At 45.5% G+C, this 22,617-nt stretch overlaps 3 protein-coding genes across 3 annotated transcripts; all 3 read left to right on the top strand.

Moving 5' to 3' along the window:
- Positions 1-10,800: 10,800 nt before the first annotated feature.
- Positions 10,801-12,514, top strand: LOC123050644 (uncharacterized). Its single transcript, XM_044473404.1, has 2 exons — positions 10,801-11,708; positions 11,842-12,514. Exons 1-2 carry the CDS (start codon positions 11,493-11,495, stop codon positions 12,448-12,450), a joined length of 825 nt encoding a protein of 274 aa, XP_044329339.1. The 5' UTR covers positions 10,801-11,492; the 3' UTR covers positions 12,451-12,514.
- Positions 12,515-16,106: 3,592 nt separating this feature from the next.
- LOC123050642 (uncharacterized) lies at positions 16,107-18,508 on the top strand. Its single transcript, XM_044473402.1, has 3 exons — positions 16,107-17,143; positions 17,288-17,520; positions 17,674-18,508. The coding sequence occupies exons 1-3, from the start codon at positions 16,255-16,257 to the stop codon at positions 18,310-18,312; spliced, it is 1,761 nt and encodes a 586-aa protein (XP_044329337.1). The 5' UTR covers positions 16,107-16,254; the 3' UTR covers positions 18,313-18,508.
- A 2,299-nt stretch (positions 18,509-20,807) lies between these two features.
- Positions 20,808-22,181, top strand: LOC123050641 (uncharacterized). Its single transcript, XM_044473401.1, has one exon. The coding sequence runs from the start codon at positions 20,853-20,855 to the stop codon at positions 22,050-22,052; it is 1,200 nt and encodes a 399-aa protein (XP_044329336.1). The 5' UTR covers positions 20,808-20,852; the 3' UTR covers positions 22,053-22,181.
- The last annotated feature ends 436 nt before the right edge of the window (positions 22,182-22,617 follow it).

The raw sequence follows: 22,617 nt of genomic DNA, 5'->3' as shown, positions 1-22,617 counted from the left end.
TTACTGTTTTTTGCAATCAAATTTAACATGGAATATTGCAATAAATAGGTGAAGAGGTTAAGGGAGATATTCTTCAGTGGCTCTTCTTTGGAGGAGGAGGAAGAAGATGACGGTGATTTTGAGATGGCATTGCAGTGATCATTCGCGAGGACTTTCAGCATCTGAGATTAGGATCAAAGTTCAGCTGCTTGTACATTAATCGGGATAAAGCATAAGGCCATGGGAAGCTTGCCAAGGATTAGTTTGCACCCAATCCGACTTATGCCAAGCTTTGACAATCATTTGGACATTTTCGCGTGTTTGAATTAGAATAAGTACATCTGTAAATTTGATCTTTTTTATGTTCATGAATTGTGTGAACCTTGATTCAAATTTGAATTTGATATGTGTGCAAATATATACTTGAAATGGAGTATGTAAGCCAATAGATAGAAGGATTGGCAAAGAAAATTCTTTAGGAGTTTGGTTATAAAGTGCTTTTCTTCAACACCCGCAAATCCGAGGAGTTATGATTTAAGGGGCTAAATATTTGGGTTTCGGTTAGATATTACCTGATGCACTATCCTAGCCTCCTAGAGTTTGAAATGTGAGATTTCAAAATCTACACAAAATTATATTAAAACTTAAGTTGCCATCATTTCAAAAATCAAAACACACACATTTTGCTGGTCGGTTCAAGCTCAGGAAAAGAACGCCCACACATCATCAGCAAATAATTAATAAATGGTAGTAATTCATACTTTGACACACTTTCATTGTAAATTCATAATTTAGTTAAACATAGCCTGCAAAAATTTATATTTAGATATTTATTTGAATGGTGTGCTCTAGAACTCTGGTTTAAGGCAGCTAAAGATACTAAAATGGACACAACAAACTATAATATTGTATCTTGTCTTGTTCTTTTCTAGTTTACATACATTAAAAGAAAATTCCCCCCCAATTTAAAAACACATTATTTTAATGTCATAGACTAAATGTTTAAAAACTAATACAACTATAGCCAACATAGTCCAGTTAACTTAAGCATATTTTTATTTACAGCCATAGCAATTATGACATTTTAAGAATGAGGACTAGTAGTAGTTAATATTTAGGTCTAGTTCATGATTGGTTTTGTTAGCTTAAATTGGTACACCTACTAGTTAGTTGTACTCCAAAATATACATAAATATCATGTACGAGTTAACTGTAGCCCAAAGTATGCATAAAAGATGTATGTTTAGTATATACAACCTCATCATACATGTTGAAGTCACCATGGATACGAATTTTGGTTTCTGTTTTTATAGTTTAGGCATCCTTTACAATTTCGGTTAAAAAACTATATATGCTTAGAGATGCGATGAGTATTTGTTTACTGACATCATCACTTAGATAAAAACTAAAAAAGTTTACTATAAATATACGAGCAATATTCATTTCAAATCACCTCGGGCTGGCGATGGCGGTGGATAGCGACTGCGGAGGACGATGTTTTCTGTCATAGTAATTTTTCCATGAGTTAAATGCACCGAAGGTCCTAAAAATTTGGTCGGGGTGTCACTTTAGTCCTAATTCTTCCAAAATGCACCTTTAGGTCCTAATTCTTTAGTGAGTGGTTCATCCGAGGTGCTTTTTTCACGAGCGCTCGCTGACCTGCCCGCATGGCGTGTTGACCCACGCCACATCAACAGAGGGCCCAATCGCCAGGCAAGAAAAATACACTGAAGGTCCTAAAAGTTTCTGGACAGTGTCACTTTAGTCCTACTTCTTTCAAAATGCACGTTTAGGTCCTAATTCTATAGTAAGTGGTTCACCCAAGGTCTTTTTTGCACAATAGCTCACTGAACTGCTCGGTTGCGCGTTGACCCATGCCACGTCGACTTAGGGTCAATAGCAGATGAGGAACATTGCCAAAAAAACCTATTTTTTGGCCGCTATGGTCCCGTAGCTATGTGATTTCCTCCACTCTTCCACAATCACTAGCTGTAGGCATTGATTTAGTTCAATTTGCATTGTTTCATTAAGTTTCTCAAATTGCTTGCCCTGATTTGAGGTTAGGTGGTAGGAGCTTGTGGAGGAGGCGACGCCGACGATGCTGCTGCAATGCTTCTCTTCGTCACCCGCTTCCTTGTTGAGGAGCTTGCTATCCCAGCCATGGCGATGGTGTTGCCACGAGAGAGAGAGGGCTGGGAAAAGTGAAGAGGGGGGTTTATAAGGGGCTTTCTGTAAAAAAGAGCAACCACAGCAACCTCTAAGTTGACATGGTGTGGCTCAACACGTCATGCGAGCAAGTCAGCAACCGCTCATGCAAAAAAGTACCTTGGGTGAACCACTCTCTATAGAATTAGGACTTAAATGTTCATTTTGAAAGAAGTAGGACTAAAGTGACACTATCCAAAAACTTTTAGGAGATTTCTCTCCTGGCGGCTGGGCCCTCTGTCGATGTGGCGTGGGTCAACGCACCACGCAGGCAGGTCAATGAGCGCCCGTGAGAAAGGACCTCACGTGAACCACTTACTAAAGAATTAGGACCTAAAGGTGCATTTTGAAAAAATTAGGACTAAAGTGACACCCCGACAAAACTTTTAGGACCTCCAGTGCATTTAACTCTCTTTCCACCGAGATTGGGCTACTTTCAAGTTCTAACGGATAATATAGACTTTTCTTCTGCGCCTTGAATGATGTTCGAACCAAAATGTTGACGTTATCTAGTTTCAGACAAATTGAGCGGAGTAAAGAACCTCGAAGGGATCCATACCAAGGCCCGCCTTTAATGTGTTGTCGTAGGAGCTCAGTAAAAGAAGTTACTCTTCCCATTTCATAGAAAACTAGATGACAAGCTTTGACTGTATCTTACAAGATTAGGTTGACCGTTTGAATCTGACCTTGTCTCTGTGGATGATAAGTTGTCCTGAAAAGTATTGTAGTTACCATAGGATTTTGAAAAAATATTCAGAACTTGGAGGTGAAGATAGCCTCACGGTCAGAATTTATTTCAAGAATAATCTTGTGGAGAGAGACGATTCTGGAGAGATATAGCTCTCCTAACTGATTGATGGCTCGAGCATTTGTGATTTTAATAAGGAGTTCTGACTTGGATTCCTTTGACTTTTTATCATTATTTCTTGGTTATTTCTAACGCTAATCCTGAGAGAGAGAGAGAGAGAAGAAAACTCGTTTTTCATTGTTTGACAGGAGAAAGCATATATGGAAGGAAATCAAGGAGCATTACTCCAAATTCACTGATAACCGCTTGTCGTGGTGTAACACGGTCACCTATGGGGCCATTGGCCCCTTGTGGTTCGTCAAAGGGGAAGGGCACATTGCACAAAGAGCGGAGGCCCTAGAGTAGCACGACAGCGATGACACGGGCAGTTTTTACCCAGGTTCGGGCCGCTATGAGGTATAAAACCCTACTCCTTCTTTGGTGGATTGATGAGAGGACCGTGGTCGAGACGCGGCGCTCAAGCCCGGCAAGGTCGCCTAGGGACAAGAGAAGCTGCGCGCATATGAGTGTACAAGGGTCCGGATCCTTTCTAAGGTTGCCACGGCCCTCCTTTTATAGGTCATCGGGTTATCACAATGGCAAAACAGTCATTATCAAGTGATTAGATAGCCACAGTGCTATCATACCTAACACTGCAAATAGGACAAGGTGCATTAAATGCACCGCTTAGTGTCACGCCGTGGGTGTAGCCCGGCAAGCCTTGCCGCGCCATTCAACAACCTTCTCGCCTGCCTGCGTGGCACGCCTCTGGACAAGTGTCATTTAGGGGTGATATTCCTCAAAAATGGCTGCCACGTGCCAAATGACAGCCACTTAATCACCTGGGGGCTCGGCTTCGCACCGATAGGTCACTTGCATTGCTGTGAGGTGGAACGGTGGAGCCTTGGCGGGGAAGCGGGCCGCTGGCGTCCAGGCAACCCTTGTCGGGGAGGTCTTGGGACTTATCTTCGGGGTGACCTCGACCTTGTCAGGCTCGCCTACCCGGCAAGGGAGGTTTTTCCTTAGTGATGTCTTGTTCCTTCGGCTTGTCTTGGTCTTCTTGATCCGCCCTTTGATTTCTCAAAGAGCTAACTCTTCTGCTTGGCCTTGTCTTGGATGTTGTAACCTTGCCCTTGAGCTTGTGTGCAGTCCGGGCAACATACACCAGAGTTTGTTGCACCGACACCCTTCTAGTTTCAAGCTTGTTTTCCGGTTTTGGCAACCTTCTAGAAGGTGACTGGCGGTTTTTTCTATCTTTACTTGTTTCTCTTTTTTCCTTTTCATTTCTGTTTTATTTTTCCTTTAAACCTTGGTTTTTCTTCTTTTTCTCTCTTTTTCAAGAAATACAAAATTCAAAAAGTTAATAATCGTCATATTTCTATTCAAAATTTCAAAAACTATTGACCTTTTCTTTTTTAGATTTTTAGTGAATTCTTAAATTTGAGAACGCTTCTTTAATCCATGAACTTTTTTTTGAATTCTTGAACATTAATTGTTCAATGTGTATTTTGACAAAATTCTCACTGTATTTAGAAAAGATTTGGTGTGTAATTGAAATTTGCTCACCATATATTAAATAATGTTCATGTACATAAATGAAATGTTCATCATATACTAAATAAATGTTCAGCATGTATTTCGTAAAAAAATTCACAATATTTGAACAATGTTTACCATGTAATTAGAAACTGTCCGCCGTATATTAAAAAAATATCATTGTGTACAAATCAAAAATTCAAAGTATAATAAATTATGGTTCTGTATGTTTTAAATTTTTTTACCATATTAAAAAAATTCTATTTACAATTCTTGTTAAAAATTTCGAATGTATGAAGATTTGAGTCAAACTCACAAAATAGTTTGGAAATGTGTTCACCGTATTTTTTCCTATGATTTTAAAATGTTCACAAATTAAATAAATTTGCAAAATAACTAAAAATGCTCGAGAATGCAATAATTCTTGGGGAACTTTAAAAATGTTTGCTTTTCCAAAATTTTGATCATTTCATGAATTTTACAAACAAAATTTTAATCCTCAAACATTTTTAAAATTCATGAATATTATTTGAGTTAATTAACTTTTTTCAAAGCCGCAAACATTTTTACATATTTGCGAACATTTTTTGCTAAATTTAAACCGACAAAGATTTTTTTATAAAATGAAAGGGTTACCCCGCCCCATTTTATTAAACAGTGCAGAGCAAGTCAGAAAAGTTTACAGCGTTCAGGGCAAGCCAGAGTAGCTAAGACATAATTTAAACACCAACATCTAGCTACACAGGGCTGGGAAAAAATATACAACAAGTTCAACAAGTAGCAAACGAACGGTAAAATAGCCAAAATAGTTATTACAGTTTTATCATCAGTATTTTCAGCTGGAATACGCCCTCAAGACTCAAGATAAACTCTGACCACCGCCGTCTCCTGAATATCTTTTCATCTCCAAGCGATCAGAAGACCTTGTCGCAACATGAGAGATTGAGCGAGGAAGACTTGTATAGGATCTGCCCTAGGTGAGATCAATAAGATCAATCTATTTGAAGATACAAAGCATGTTAAAAATTATGATTTTTTTTTTGGAGACACTCATCCACCTTTGATGTACAAGCTCAAAAAATTTCAGCTGCTAATTCAAACTTCACTTAGAGGACAAAAAAAGACAAAACCAAATGTGAATAGTGTCAAAAACTGTTCACCTAAAGCTGACACTAATCATAGTCGAATTTGTCTATTTTGAATCTCTAATTGTAGATCAAGTTTTGAGCTGATTTTTTTTGGAGTTGTAGACATAACCCACAGGTATGTTATAAATTATTTTCAGATTTTTTTGGATTGTCTAAATATGAAAATTTTGGGTTGATCCTACGATCTCACCTAAAGTGTTGATCCTGTACTAGTCTCCCCCCAAATTGAGCGTCCACACACAGGATCTTCCATTCATGGATCAGTGCACTTACTCCCACCCAAGAAGAATCTGGGTACTTGTCCATACCGCCCCCTGAAAACACAAATCATTGCGTATTGTCCATAAGCTCCAAATGACGGCAACACATGATATACCAATCATGGATTTTCTTAGTATCAATGCACCACAAAACAGGTTCAAAAATGTTACAAGGAACACTGAAATTAAAAGTATCAGCTACATCTCTTCAAATCTCTTTTGCCACAAGACAATCAAAGAACAGGTGGTGGACAGACTCAACCTCTCCACAAAAGAAGCAACTCAACTCATCATGCCGTCTGCTTAGGTTATCTCTGGTCAAAATTTTATTATTAAAATCTAGGCAAACAAAACTAGATATTTGTGAGGAACCACTTCCTTCCAAAAGTTCTTCCACATAGGAGTACCCCCCCCCCCCCCCCCCCCCCCCAAATTAATCATATTATAAAAGGAAAGAACTGAGTAGATGCCAAAAGGCTCCAGCAACCATAACAGCTGATCAATGTTGTCGTTTGGAATACATGTTGAAAGGACAATCAACAATTGCTGCCATTTAACTAAAAACCTTCACCAACACACCTCCTGGTATGCCCGTCCCACACTTGGGTATGTAATAGTTCTGCTGTTGGCAAATGTCAAAAAAGCCCAAAATTGAGTTTCTAGATCGTATCAGCAGCCCAAATATCATGCCAAAAACTAATATTTCTACCATCTTCAAGAGACCATTTATTAAAAGGCTGAGCTACAGGGCTACAAAAATCCCGGGGGGGGGGGGGGGGGGGGGGGGGGGCTGTAGGCATTTCCTAAACAGCGCCCGTTACAGGCTTAACCATACGGGGCGCACACCCCATTTCTCCGCGCTGGGCCGGCCCAAAATTGAGTTTCTAGATCGTATCAGCAGCCCAAATATCATGCCAAAAACTAATATTTCTACCATCTTCAAGAGACCATTTATTAAAAGGCTGAGCTACAGGGCTACAAAAATCCCGGGAGAGGGGGGGGGGGGGCTGATAGGCATTTCCTAAACGGCGCCCGTTACAGGCTTAACCATACGGGGCGCGCACCCCATTTCTCCGCGCTGGGCCGGCCCACGTTACTTTCTTTTTCCTGTTTAAAGACGCAAAAACACAGCGAGTACGGTATATCGAACACGCGATCTCCTGGCTCAACTTTCGTTGACACAACCAACCAGCCAACCGACTTAACATGTGTACTTTTAGCGTTTCTCTTCTTATAATCTTTTTTGTTTTCTTGAATGCTTTTGTTTGGGTTTTTTTCTTTCTTTCTTTTTCGAATGGTTTTTTTGCTAAACTTTTTTTTAAATACATGAATTTCCTTCTCAAATTCGTGAACGTTTTTTGAATTCAATGAACTTTTTAAAAGTTTAGTGAACTTTCTCAAATTTTCCGAAGAGGTACAACTGTGCCTCTCGCGGAAGCAAATCCGTGGCTCCACGAGATGTAAATATATGCCTCTCGCAGATGAAAAAACATTTTTTTTTTCTCGAGAGGCACGACTGTGCCTCTCGCGGAAGCAAATCCGTGTCTATACGAGAAATAAATCTACGCCTCTCGTAGAAAAAGAAAAGAAAAAGAAAACATTTTTTTTAAGAGGCACAACCGTGTCTCTCGTCTCGTGGAAGCAAATTCGTGCTTCCACCTAAAGTAGATGTGTACCTCTCGCGAAAGGAAACCTTTTTCGACAAACACGACTATGTCTCTTGCATAAGCAAATCCTTGCCTCTACGAGAAGTAAATCCATGTTTGTCGCGGAAGGGAAAAAGGTACGACCGTGCCTCTCGCGGAAGCAAATCCAAGTCTCCACGAGAAGTAAATATGTGCTCTCGCATAATAGAAGAAAAAAAGGGTTTTCCGGACAAAATTGAACTTTTTCCATCCAAAACCGAGGGAAACCCAGAAAGCTGACCCCCCCCCCCACACACACACACCCCCACACAAAAGCATCTAACAGCCAAAAACACATACATTAAAAAAATCGAAGAAAACGTCCAGCACGCGACTCGTGGCGGTGGCTGAGAGTTGGCGCGCTCCCAGCCCGCCAAAAGTGATCCTTGCGTGGGCTCCTCAAGGAATATACTCTCGCTGATTAGTTGCGAGAGCAACTAGTTAACGAGCGCTCCTTCGGGAGCCTCGCAACGATCAGCGCCACTTGGCGCGCTCTCAGCCATTCGCCACGTGTCGCGCTCTGGACATTCCTTCCAGATTTTGTTTTTTTTTTATTTTTTCGCACGCGCTTTCGGCTTTTTAAACGGTTTTTCCCGGATCTTTTCGACGTTTTGGATTTTCCCCGGTCTTCCTTCGCGTTTCGACCAAAAAAAAATTTAAATTTTTTTTTTTGCGTGAAAAACGCGTTTACTTTTTTTCCCTTTCGTGAAAAGTCACGTTTTTTTTCGCGAGAGGCACGGTTGTGCTTTAGCGAGAGTCATGGCCGTGCCTTTCGGAAACGAAGAAAAAACGCGTTTTCTGTTTTTTTTTCTTTCGCGAGAGTCACGGTTTTACTTCCGCGAGAGGCACGGTTGTGCTTTCGTGAGAGTCACGGCCGTGCTTCTCGGAAAGGGAAAAACAGAACGCGTTTTCTATTTTTTTCCTTTTGCGAGAGTCACGGTTTTGCTTCCGCGAGAGGCACGGTTGTGCTTTTGCGAGAGTCACGGCCGTGCCTCTCGGAAAGGGAAAAATACGCGTTTTCTGTTTTTTTTCTTTCGCGAGAGTCAAGGTTTTGCTTTTGCCAGAGGCACGGTTGTGCTTTCGCGAGAGTCACGGGCGTGCCTTTTTCGAAAAGGGAAAAAACGCGTTTTCTGTTTTTTTTTCTTTCCACGAGAGTCACGGTTTTGCTTGCACGAGAGGCACGGTTGTGATTTTGCGAGAGGCACGGGCGTGCCTCTTTCGGAAAGGGAAAAAACCGTGCTCCCGGTTTAGTTTTTTCGTCCGTTTTTTTCATCCGGTTTTTTCCGTGGAAAAAAAGTTCGTCAAAACCTATCAACATGGGATCTAGTTTGGAAGATCTCGACGCGAGGAATCCAATGGTGAAAACGGTTTGAGATTTGGACGCACGGTTTAAGAGATAAAACGTTTTGAATAAACGAATCTAAGAAAAAAAGAAAACTCACGGGTTGCGAGGCGCGCCACTTGTCGTGACCTGGAAAAATTGAGTGTTCTTTGCAACGAGTACTCCTTAATTAGTGATTTCGATTAGTTGCTCTGTGAGGAGTTCTCAAAAAAAAAATTGCTCTGTGAGGTCCTAATTTGATCGGTTCAGTTCAACCAGCTGGATATGGGCCGATAGAAATTGCAAAAATAGCAGAGGTTCAGGTTCGCCCTTTAAAGAGGAGGTGCATGGGCTGAACCTTCTGGAAAACGATTGAAAACAACCGACTGATCTCTCGTAATTTAAGCCGTGTGCGTTGCGTGCCACGCGTCCCTCATGGGACCACCCACCGCCCACGCCTTATCCTTTCTTCTTGGGTCGCCTTCTTCTCTCCTCCACCAAATCAGCCGAGTCCCCTTCTCTCCTCCACCAAATCGACTGTGCCTCTTGCCCCTTGCTCTCACCCCCTGCCCCCTAAAGCGTCCCATCTATCTGTCTTTCCGTTGGAGCAGCGTCCGCGGCACCCCGGCGCACTGGTGCAACGCGCCCTTGCAGCAAGCAGGTTGCGGCCGGCCTTTGCAGCACCGGCTGGCGTGGATCTCGCCGGGGGCGGCGACGCTCCTGCTGCTGCAAAGCGGTGTCCTGCGCGATGCGCTCGTGGTGCTGCACCGACGTCCCGACGCGACGCGCTTCGCTCACGGTGCTCCAGTGAAGCGCGAGGGGGCTGCAATGGAGCGATGTCGGAGGCTGCAATGGAGCGTCGAGCGGGGTTGCTGAGCTCCGCCGAGGCTGCAATGAAGTGCCGCCGGAGCTGCAATGAAGCACACACAGGGTCGTTGAAGCTCATCGGGGGTTGCAATGGAGTGCCAGCGGGCGCCGCCAGTGCTTCGCGCCGCGTAGTGCTACCATGGAAGCTGCTGCGCCGAAGCTTTTTTGGTGTAGTTGGCCTTGCCATTTTTTGAGCAGCACACGGGATGGTGTAGTTGGCCTTGCCATTTTTTGGTGTAGCAAGAGCGGCTCCGATTGGGTTGTTGTGACCGAGGTGCGATGCACCTCGCCAGCGCTGGTCTTGTTGCGATGCAACCTCATCATGGGCCTCATGGCTGCTCTTGCTATGATGCAACTCGTCCACGACAGCCGGCATCGACGCCCGCTGCATCGCAGCTCCGGCGGCGTCGCGGCCGCTGCATCACACCTCCGGCGGCGCGTAGCTCCGGCGGCCGCTGCATAGCAGCTCCAATGACGTCGACGGCCGCTGCATCATAGCTCCGGCGGCATCGACGCCTGCTGCATAGCAACTTTGACGGCATCAACGATCGCTGCATAGCAGCTCCGGCGGCGTCACGGCCGCTGCAATGCAACTCCGGTGGCGTCGAGGACGGCTGCATCGTAGCTCTGGCGGCATCTATGACTGCTGCATAGCACTCCGGCGGCTGCTGCATTGTAGCTCCGACGTCGTCGTCGTCCGCTGCATCATAGCTCCGGCTCGTCGATGTCGTCCACTGCATCGTAGCTCAAATAGCGTCCAGGCCGCCGCTGCCGTGCTTGGAGCGGGACAGTGGGAGCTGTGGGTGGTGCGTGTGTTGTGCGAGGGGAAGATGGCATCGAGGGGAAGTGCCATCCGTGGGACACCAAAGGGACGGCCACGATGTGCTCCATCGAATGGTTATCAAGGCGGCTGATAACTCTGAGCTATCAGCCGGCTTACGTCTAGCATTGGCCGAACCTTCTTCGACTTAAATCGTCTACCAGCCCAGAGGTCCAGGAACCGTGTCGCAGGAATCCGGGAAGGAGATGGAGAGGGTTTAATTTGGATCTCCGCCAAAAGAGGGAGAATCAGTAGACGCTCTTCCTCGCCATCGTTCGATCACGTCCCGGAGCCGGCGACAATCGCTGGACGGACGGCTACGCACCAGCACTACCGCAGTTGGCCGTCCAGGCGAGTTGCCCGTCGAGAAGATGGGCTCGAGCGGAGCCGACTCGGCGGAGGAGGCCGTCCGTCTCCTCCTGCACGAGGCGCAGAGGCTGCGCTACAGGATCCAGTCCCTGGCATCCGTCCTCAGGGAATCCAACTCCGGCGTCCCCGTCGTCTCCCCGGACAAGGCCAAGACGCTGCTCCTCGTGTCGCGCGCACTCGCCAGCATCTCCGGGGACATAGCCAGCAAGCATGGATCGCCAAATCCACGCAAATCTGCTACCGAGGAGGACCAAGTTTCTTCCTACAAAGAGCACCGCGCCGGCTGGAAATCTACGTGGGGCGGCCCCATTGGAAACACCGGTGGCTTCCATGATATAAGTAAGCAAGAGTTCATATGCATATACTAACCCCTGATTTCCTTCTTGTATACAGGCGAAGGTTTCACTTGGCTTGGTTTAGCAATTCATTCAAGCTAGATTTCTAACCGTTTCAAAAAAAGTTGAATCTCTAACCATAACGCACTTGACTTTGGTGCTGCAGCTACACTGAGTCCTATGCACTTCACGCGCCGGGTGCCTGTTAACATCCCCGACTACTTTTACGTCACCCCAGCTTTGCAGATCTACTCCTTCAAAATTTTTAGACTAAATGAAAACTTGAACTGGCCGCTCCACGTGTACGGTGTGGTCGCTGCTCGAGACGATGTAGACAGTAACCGCAACCTTCTCTTCTGCCGGTCGAGGGCTAATTACCAAGTACTCACTGAAAAGGTATATATACGTGCAGGGTATAACATCAAGTTCTCTTTGTTTCTTTTTCCTCCTCCCGCATGTTTGTGATCTTATTGATTAGTCCATTTTAATGAAGTATTGGTAATGATAACAACGACAATGATGCTTGCAGGATCCTTTTCTGCGCTTGACCGGCCCTTCCTGTGCAATTCAAGCTAAGGCACCTGTTGACTTTGAAGTCGAACTGAAGATAAAATATGGAACCGAGTCCCAAGATATAGCATTCTTCTGTTCTACCAACCATCACCATATGCACCATCATACCGCTTGGTTCCCCGGTTCCTCTTGTGATGGAGAGCTAAGCCTTCAAACAATTGGTAGAGCGGTTCAGGCCACTGTCCTGGGTGTTTGCGTACTTGAAGGTGGGCCGCCTTTTGAATATGGATGTCGAGTCGCTTGCTCCCTATCATCTGCAGAGCTTATTGAGGATCTCCCGTCGAACCAAGTTGTGTTGCTTGATTGTCACGGTGAACAAATTCCTGTAGAATCAGATGGTTATCTTACTCTATCAAGGAATGTTGTCACCGCAGAATTACAAGGAACACTAAAAGTTGTCATCCAAGCATACGCGGAATCTGGTGCTATTGCTGGACAGGGGGATGTCGATTTCCCTTCCCAACATTGCCAGATGAGTAGGGGTGTGTGTTTTGTTGGCAACTCTAAGGTGGAGATTGTTGTTGCTTGGTCTCTTCTTGTCGAGGATAAGCTGGATATCTTGTAGGAGGATTATACCGCCTCTTGGTGTGTGTATATATACCAACTTTTGTGTATGAATTCAAGCTATTGTTAACCGACGCATTATGTACCGATCATATCTTGTGTTGTTAAGCATTTTGTTGATCGTGTTGAGAAATTTCTTCCAGCTTTTTTGTTAGGCGAATGCCATTGCGGGCACCTGCATGCACTGCATCTTATTCGTTGTTACGGTGACACACCTACTTACCTTGGCGACTCACTCTGTCTTTCCATGGCATGGCGCTAGGGAAAGTTCTGAATGAGACGCCATGTAGGTACACCCCTTATCACCATCGTCCAGTTTCCGAGATCTATATATGCAGCTTTATTACTGCATTTATTCTAATACCGGTTAGACTTTGTGTGTACAGTGGTCATTTAGGCCAGAGTCTAATGTAGGTGTTCTAGCTATGCCCCACTTCTCTGCACTATGCGTCCATGTGCTCACGTGAATGGAAAATAAGGTCAGTGACCTCCTTTCCCTCTATTCCCAAGTCTCATCTCAGTCTCATAGTTCATAGCAGGCCATACCTCTTTGTCTTCAAATTTCTCCTAGACTTCTCCAACAGTCGTCGTCCTTCGGTTGCTATCAACTAGGGTGGAGAATTTTCTGGGTGGGCGAGAGCGAGACATCTGTTGAAGCTACCGACTAAGGAAAGGCAGATGGATTAGATCGAATTTACTCATGTTCGGGTTGGCCCTTGGTTGGCTCACTCCAGTTAGGGAGATATTTTAAGGACCATACAAAATGGTATTCTTCCAGCGTAAATAATCTGCCAGGAGTTGTACATATCTATTTCTTTTTCTTCTAGCATGATAGTTTAACAAATAATTCTAGTACAATGGTCCAGTCACACTAATTATTAGCACATATTAATTTTAGGTTATTACATCATATCCAACCTGCCAACACCATTGAACGGGCATGGACAACCATCACCAACCTCTTCCTCGAGAACCGCCATCAGCGTGTCGTCTTCCCCAAGGGAGAATTCCATAACCTCGTTGAGGGCGACCTCTTGCTCACGGCTTTCTCTCCGGCGAACTGAAGTGCATCGTCGACACCTTGCGTGACGTCGGATCTGCGGGCAGCAACCAAGACATGCTCCTGGCATTCATCCATGGCCTCAACGACGAGTTCAACCAATGCATTGCGGCCCTGACTATCAACCCCGCCGTCCCCTCCTTAGCGAACGTGCGCTCTGCACTACTCTAGGAGGAGCGTCTTGTCGGCGCACTCGGCAGCCCTCACCGACCGCCCTCTTTGCTGGCGGAGCTGCTAGTCAACCAGCTCCTCGTTCGGCTGCACTAGTTGCCTCATCTCCCCCCGGCAACCGCAACGACTGGAACAACATGAAGAACAAGACCGCCCCGGCTGGCGGCGTTCCGGTTGGCCCTCCCGCCGCGCATGCCCCCTTCTTCGTAGCTGGTTCGTACCCCCACTCAGGGGTCTTCCGCGCGTGGCCACCCACTTGTGCACCTGTTGGGCGCGCTCCCGTCACTGGCCTGCTTGGTCCGTGTCCTGGAGAAGGTCTTTTTTGGTTCCTCTTTTTTGGGAGTGGGCAAAAAAGCCGGTTTTCGTAAAATCTCGGGAATTTTGGATTTATTTTGCCTGATTTTTTTAAATGAATTTTGAAATCTAAATATTTTAATGCCAATATGTAAGGAATTTAACCCCGTGTGTACATGGAGTACTTCTTGTCACCAAAACAATAGCTCGCGAGCCATACCGCTACGCCAAGAGACTGGTTGTTCTAAAAATGGCAGACGACCACTATTTGACATTAGCCTTCCGTTTAATTTCAAAAATCTCGGGCGGTACCTAAAATATTTGTCGTCATCAAAATTTCCAATTTTCGGTCGGTAACCAGAATTTCGGTTTGAGAAAAAAAACTTGTCCTGGTGCACCTCCTCCGTAGGCCTACCTGGCGCGAGTTAGCTACACCGGCTACTACAACTTCCCTATGACGCAGCAACCGACCGCATGGGCGCTGAACAACTTGTCGCTCCAAGGATAGGGCTCCGGCAACGACTGGCTCATTGTCATCGGCGCCACCACGCACCTCCCCAAAAACGATGGTATCCTATCCAATCTCTCTCCCTACACTTCTTCTTCTAGTGTTATAGTAGGCAATGGTGCTTCCTTGCCCATTACAAATGTTGGTGACACATTTTTTGACAGTTCAAAATTTCCTATTCATCTCCGTGACATTGCTATCACACCTGATTTCATTAGAAATAGGGTGATGTTTGATCCCGCTTTAACTCGTCAAAATCCTATTATGGTTGAGTTTGACAGTTTTGGTTTTCCTATCAAGGACCTTTGAACTCGGAAGGTGATTCTGCGATGTGATAGTCCATGAGAGCTCTACCCCCTAGTTGCTGACCAGCAGACTGCATATCATACTTTCATCGACGTCACCACAGAGCTTTGGCACCAGCGACTTGGGCATCCAGGACCTGATTCATTGTCTCGCACTTTAGCGTCTTTTGTTAAAAAATTCAGAGTCTAGGGCAAGCTTTGCTTTTGGACTTCTACATTGCGATGTATGGACCTCGATGGTTCCAAGTGTCTCCGCTTATAAATACAAATTAGTCTTTTTTATGATTACTCTCATTACACCTCCATATTTCTTATACATAAAAAATCTGAAGTTTTCCCTCTACTAAATTATTTTCATACCTACGCGGACACACTGTTTCACCGAAAAATCATAAACTGACAATGGGCGAGAATTTGATAATCACGCCTCTCGTGCATTCTTCGCTGCCCATGAAATTTACTTCTGTCTCTCTTGCCCATATACTTGCCTCTTTTTGATTGTGACCGGGTGCAATGTGATCGGACGCGCACTATATATGTGATCGAACACATTTGAATTTCATATTGAACGTACGGCGGACAGTTTGCAGCTAACTTTAGATGGCTCGCTCTCATGTCAATCTCCGTGGATGGGTCCTCACCAGTCTGCGGACGGATATGGTGTCAAGTTTAGGGTCAGGTTGGAGATGCGCTAACGACATATAACCCAAGGATGCAATCTCCCACCGGACCACTGAGATGGGAGGTGTGGAGAGTGGAGACCGGGACCTTGCCGCGCACATGTCCGCCCGCCCCAGAAGGTACTAGATGCCTCGGAGGCCAGCAGGCTGCAAAAGAGACCACATGTGTACGTGGAATATCGGGAGCATCACCACCGTCGTGTCATTTTCAGTGGACGGCCGGAGCGGATGTTATGGCTGTACGCCGCCAGGTTGCGCTGCTTGATTGGCCGGCATCCCTGATGAAAATCGTTGAAAAAACCCATACCATTCAGGACTAGCCCTTGAAGGCATATTTTTATGGAAAAAAACTCTAAACACCACAGGCCACTCCGTGGCTCGAGCCTCGTCGGGCTACATAGCTCCCTGCTATCCTAGCCAAGGGTGACACGAAATGCAATAGCTATTAGATGTCGTTTCGTGTCGCGCTACGCATATATACTATTGTGTTTACTTTTTTTTCTTGAGCTAAACGGTTGCGTTTGAGAATTTCGCGAAAAAAAAAGGATTGTGTTTGAGAAAGGAATCGGAGGAAACAAAGTCGTTCGCTCAAACAAGTCAGCATTGGGCCTAAATCGTTCTAACAGGCCCAGCAACAGGGTCGCACCGGACCAGATCCGGCCAGTTGAATCAATCTAGGAGACGGAGACGGAGAGGGTTTGCTGCATCTCCGCCGAGAGAAGAAGTTCGATCGCCGGAAACTCACGCGCCACCGCAGCAGTGTGGCGGATCCGCCCAGAGGAAGAAGATGGGCTCGAGCAAAACCAACTCGCAGCGGGTGTATCTGCCCCACTCTGCCTGGGACGAGGAGGAAGACCTCCTGGACTACTTCAACTCCATCCTGCAAGACATGGAGGATCTGGGCCACCGGATGCTGTCTACCACTTATGTTCTTGGCAAATCCGACGCTACCGTCTCGCCGTACAAGACCGAGGAGCTCGTCAGGGCGGCATCTATGTTGACGCACATGTCCGAGGATTTCTACAAAGGTATCAAGGAGGCGGAGGCGCCTGAGGGGATCAAGGATAATAAGAATGAAGAGGAGGAGGAGGCGAAGATGGTGCGCTCTAACGGGTTCCTGAGTGTCTACCACGATTACTTGGAATGCTCCGATGAGTATGTCAAGGAGAAGGAGGAGGAGGAGAAAAAGAGGAAGGAGGAGGAGGAGCGTGAGAAGAAGGAGAAGGAGGAGCGTGAGAAGAAGGAAAAGGAGGAGGAGCACAAGAGGAAGGAGGAGAAGGAGAAGGCGTTGGAGGAAAAGAAGAAGAAGGATGAGGAGGATAGGAAGAGGAGGAAGGAGGAGTGGATAAAGAAGACGGCTCAGGACAAGCACAAGTACAAAGAGGACGAGAAGAAGAGGAACATGGAGAAGAGGAAGGAGAGGAAGGAGAGGAAGGAGAAGGAGGACGAGGAGAGGAGGAACCAGGCGGAGGAGAGGAGGAACCAGGCGGAGGAGAGGAGGAACCAGGCGGAGGAGTGGAAAAGGGCTTTTGATTATGAGGAGGAGATGGAATCCACAATGGAGTATCTCAAAAATCAGATGGTTATAGAGCAGGATTTTTTGCATGGCTGTCGTCGCATGTGGGAACTTGATCGGGGCACTGAGATTGGGCGGTGCGGTGCCTTCGAAGATAAAAGTAAGTAAACATGTGCACTCTGCTTACCTCACTTAACTTATTAGTAATTTGTTTAATCAAGGAAATGGAAGACAAGAGATTTAATTTAGCTGTTCACATATTTGATTTCTAACGCTAAGTGTGCACTTTGCTTTGGTCCTGCAGCCTTATTGAGCCCTATGTTCTTTACACACTACACACCCTGTACCATCCCATCATCTGCTGCGGTCACTGGGAGCACCTTGCAAATCTACTCCTTCAGAATTCTTGAACTAAAAGGCAACTTGAACTGGCCACTCTATGTCTACGGCCTGATCGCTGCTCGAGACACCGTGGACCGCAATCGCAACATTCTCTTCAACCGGTCGATGTTTAAATGTCAACTACTCACCCAAAATGTATGTATTTTATCTAGTTTTCTCTACATTTTCTTTTATTTTCTTTGGTTCTTCCTGCTTATTTCATACAAATACATAGCACATTGCAACCAAGGTTTTATTTTTTTTACGAAACCACTGCAAAATAGGTATAATGATATGATGCTTTTGCAGGATCCTTTTTTACGCTTGAGCGGCCCCTCTCGTGCAATTGTAGCTCTAGACCCCGTTGACTTTGAAGTTGAACTAAAACTACATGACGGGGTGGGATGGGAGTCCCAAGATAGACCATTGATGAATGTTAGCAACCATTATGATGTTACTGATCGTACCATTCTCTTCCACAGCTGCTGGTGTACAGCAGAGTTAAGCCTTCAGCGACTTGCTACAACGGTCCAGGCCACTATTGTTGGTGTTCGCGTGGTTGAAGGGGGGTGGCCTTTTAAATATGGAGGTCGAGTTGCTTGCTCCCAGTCTGCTGCAGAGGTTATTGAACCCACATCTATGGAAGTTGTGTTGCTGGATTGTCATGGTCAAGGAATGCCTGTTGGACCAAATGGTTACCTTCAGTTGTCAAGGAATGTTGTTTCAGTAGAATTACAAGGAGAATTGAAAGTTGTCATACAAGCTTACTTGGAATCTGGTCGTATTGATGACCATGAGGGTCATGTATACTTCCCTCCCAAACATTGTCAAACAAGTACACTTGAATGCTTCATTGGCGACTTCAAGATGGAGATAACCGTTGCTTGGTCCCGCCTGGTCCGAGACAGAATGGATGTGCTGATAGAGGGGCACATCGGCAAGGAGTAGAGGCTATATGTTTTCAAGGAGTGGTGTCATGTTTTTCCAATTATATCTATTTTATTGTTGTTTTTTCACTAAAATGTTAAGTATTTATATATTGACTAGCTAGGTCAGATGTCCAACTGTGTGCGTATCGGTTGTACCTTATTCTATCCAACTGTTGATGTAATGGCTATAACTTATATGCTCTGTTGTGTGAAGTATCCGGTTTTGATTAATTGTATTTATGTTATTTCAAATGTCCAAATTGCAATACATTTTTTTCCTGACTAGTGCATAATTTCAACTTATGGGCTTGTGTTCGAGTAACCTTTGTTAGAAAATGAAGTGCCAGAATATTATAGACTCTGTTTTTGTTCGATTTACTCTTGTTGATCACTCTATATTGTTGATTCTTACCATGTATATAATTTTTGTTTGTAAGAATTTACATATATCATAAAAATACAGTTGATGAAATAATGTGGTCCTTGTTGTGTTTTCCTCTTATTTGGGCTTGTGTTTAACATTATAATCCAGTGAAATAACATTAAATAATGTATTTTCTAGTTTTCTTTCTGGTTGCCATGGATGCCCATGACATTCTTGAATCATTTGCATCAAGATTGCCTGTTGATAGATGGGGGAGTTGAAACTTCGAAAATCAGTAGGCCAGTTCAGCACTGGGAATGACAAAGTTCAGGTGAAACCCAACTATTTTGGGACTTCTCTCTCTCCATTGGCGATGAAACTAAATGCCTGAATTGCTGATTGCGATCATGAATCATGAAAAATAAAATTCTATTGAGGCAGCAGTTTGTCTTGAATGTTATCATTTTGTTCATTGATTGAAGTATCTTCTCTTGTATTCATTCCTCGGTCTTCATTTTCATTTTCGTAATCGGTTATTCAATCCTTATGTATGCATCACTTTTCAGTTTAGTCCTTTTGATATTTTTCTTTTTTCCTCATTACATTTCTTCTGTTACATCTCTCATTCTCCTCATTCAGTTACTGTATTTTTTTTCTCATTCAATTCATTTAGTTATTTCATTATATATATGAGCCATGTCATTCCTCATTCATGAGTCTTTGTCCCTATCTCGCTTTCACATCTATATAATTATTCCTGTAAGTCAAGGTCCTTCTATGTTTTCCTTCCTTTTGCATTCCTTTCATTTTTCTTTCTTGCCCATGTTTTCGGATGCCGATTCGTAAAGGAGTGGGCTGTGAATATAGGTGATTGGACAAGGAAGAAGATTCAAGATTGGTCAGGTTTATTAAGCCATTTTCTTGATCCATTGACTAGAAATCGTCATTTTTTTGCTAGTTAGTGTGAATGTTCCGAACCTTACTTTTATTATCATGTCCTTTTTTTTCTCATTAGGATTTAGTGTGTGTTCTTTAGTCACCAATCTCACAGGTATCAAATTTCAGTAATATCTCAAATCTCTCTCTTTCAATGCAGCTTCCAATGTTTTCATCATGTAAGTCTGTATATCCTTATTTTACATCCTTGCCTAAAGTTTTTGTTTTTAATGTGTTTGTTTGTCAGCAACAGGATTGAGAAAGATTTCTATGTCTCTACGCCATAAAAGCCGGCCACAAGATTCAGTTTAAAGTGGATGCCCTCAACCAAGTTTTGGATATGTGAACATGAGCTGGCGAGGGGTTTTCAATGGATGCGAGCCACAGGTAACGCAGTGCACTTCTTCTTCGGATGGCCGGCTCTACTTCTTCGAATCCGGATGGTAGAAATTCGCTTCCAAGATTTGACTCCAAACATGGCTTCTCTTGCTCATGGATTGTCATGATAATTTAGCGCTTGATTGTCTATATATCATACTTAAGTTTAGTTAATGTCATTTTTTCAAGGTCAGGGCAGTCATGTCTGCTATATATCCAAGACATGTATGATCAGACCATAAACACGCAGTACTTGTGTTCTTTTTCATGTCTCTTCTTTGGTGCCGTACGTTTAGTCTAAGTTCTAGTGAACATTGTGGTTTCATTTGCCAGATATGTGAACTAGGGCAGCATGCGTTGCGGATTCTTCTCCAGGTTAGTGCGTCTCTGTTTTCAAACCCGTTGTATTTCTTCCTTTCTTTTTGTGTGGCTCGTTTTCCTTGTCAAGTCCTGGGACAGTTCAGTAGGAAACAGACGAAAACGTACAAAGTACCAAGACGGAGGCAGATCATGAATAAATGGACACATGCCACATCTTCATTGGAATTATTTTTGACTTAGGCTAAAATGAAAATCAGTCGACTGTTAATAGACAGTCCCATGTTTGGTACAGTGATTGATAAAGTGTCAATGTTATCTAGAAAAGCAGCTAGAAAAATATTTGATCACGCTTTGAAAAAGTCTGCTTCTTGAGCTCTAGAACATAAATACTTTTATTTTATTTCATAAGAACAGTAACCACATGCCAAGGAGAAAGGGTCCACGCACATCAAATTTGACTCACGGCTCGACGACTTTGCTATCTCACTCAGATGAATATATGACTCAAGGCGATAAGAACCATCAGAAACAAACTGAAAGCTGGTGGGAGAAGACAGGAAATGGCGACAGAGAAGGTGTTGAGCGACGACAACCTGCTGGAGGAGATCCTCCTCCGGCTCGACCTCCCCACCTGCCTCGTCCGCGCCTCCCTCGCCTGCTCCCGCTGGCTCTGCGCCGTCTCCCGGCCGGCCTTCCTCCGCCGCTTCCGCAGGCTTCACGCGCCCCGTCTCCTCGGCTTCTACGTCGTCGGCGACGGCGTCCCGCGCCAAGACTTCGTGCCGGTCCCCAGCCCTCCTGAGCTGGCCGCCGTCCTCCGCCGTGCCAGCTCTGGCCTCGACGCCTACTCCGATTTCTCGTTCACCATCGACGACTGCCGCAACGGCCGCCTCCTCGTCGATGGCTACAGAGTCGGCGGCACTCAGGTGGTCAGCCCGCTGCTGCATCGGCAGCACCACCTGGCGCCGGCGCTAGTCCTTCCGCCTCCGCCGCCGGCCAGCCTCGACGGGGTCTCACACGGCTACACCTTCCTCCCGGAGGACGGCGGCGACGGCGCGTCGTACCACCGCGTGGATCTGGAGCACCACGGTCGGCAGGTCTCGGCGCAGGTGTCGACGCTTGGATCCGGCGCCTGGACGGTCCAGATCGCCAAAGCGGAGCTCCCGGAGCCGCCGGACAGAATCCCCGACCTAACCGTGCTCCTCCGCGGCAAGCTCTACATGGTGACCACGGCCGGATACATCCTCGGGTTAGACTTGGCCGCGGCGAGCTTCTTCGTGGTCCAGCTCCCGGACGGCGTCACGTACCAGTACTTCGGCAGCCTGGTCCTGTCCCGAGGATACGACGACCACCACCACGACGGTGATCACCTCTACCTTTTCCATGTGGTGGATAGGTTTCAGCTGCAGGTCTGGCGCCGCCGGCCCTGGACGACGGCGGCAGATGACGAGGCCCAGTGGGTTCTTGTGCACAGCATCTGTCTGCGCAAGGCGTGCGGCCATCTTGTGCAGCAGACGCTTGTAGGTTTCTCGGTGGTCGGGGTCGGGGACAACGCCGAGTTCGCCTTCTTGGAGGAGGATAGTGGCGCCTTCGTCTTGCTGTGGCTAGGGAGCAGGACAGTGGAGAAGGTGTACCAGAGGGACCCGGACAACGATGAACTCATCATCGTGTATCCAGTTACCATGGTCTGGCCGCCTGTGTTCCCTCCACATCAAGCAAGCAGAGCAAAGTTCAGGAACCTGGAAGAGGCAGAGCAAAGCTAAGCCTGGCTAAAGAATGGTTCAGTGATTTTTACAGTATTTTTTAGTGACTGAAAGTTCACTTGTGATGATGATCCTTTTATGTATCCTTGCATAAAAACATCTTCTGAATTAAAATTCAGAGTTGCACCAGTGAGCCTGTTCTTTAATTGACAGTGGTTCAGTGATTTTTACAGTAATTTTTAGTGACTGAAAGTTCACTTGTGATGATGATCCTTTTATGTATCTTTGCATAAAAACATCTTCTGAATGAAAATTCCGAGTTGCACCAGTGAGCTTGTTCTTTAATTAATAGGTTAAGACGCCACAACTTCTGCAACTGCAAGCAGGGCAATTATTCCCGTATCTAGCTCAGTCAAGGAATACTCATTAGCAAGGAGTCATTCTGCGCCTCCACCTGTTAAAGAACAAGCTCGCCGGTGGCAAGATTCGACCACACATCGTCAATGGAAAGAGAATTCAGAGATCGGAGGCTGCCGATGCACCTGTCGTGGAATCCTGCCACTGATATAATTGCTCGGCGACAGATCGATAATGTTGGGCAAGCCACCGTTAGAAGATGATATCT

This window comes from Triticum aestivum, chromosome 2D, assembly GCF_018294505.1.
Source record: "Triticum aestivum cultivar Chinese Spring chromosome 2D, IWGSC CS RefSeq v2.1, whole genome shotgun sequence".
Classification (NCBI taxonomy): domain Eukaryota; kingdom Viridiplantae; phylum Streptophyta; class Magnoliopsida; order Poales; family Poaceae; genus Triticum; species Triticum aestivum.
Note: the sequence above shows the minus strand (reverse complement) of the source record. Positions and strands in the feature narration are given on the sequence as shown.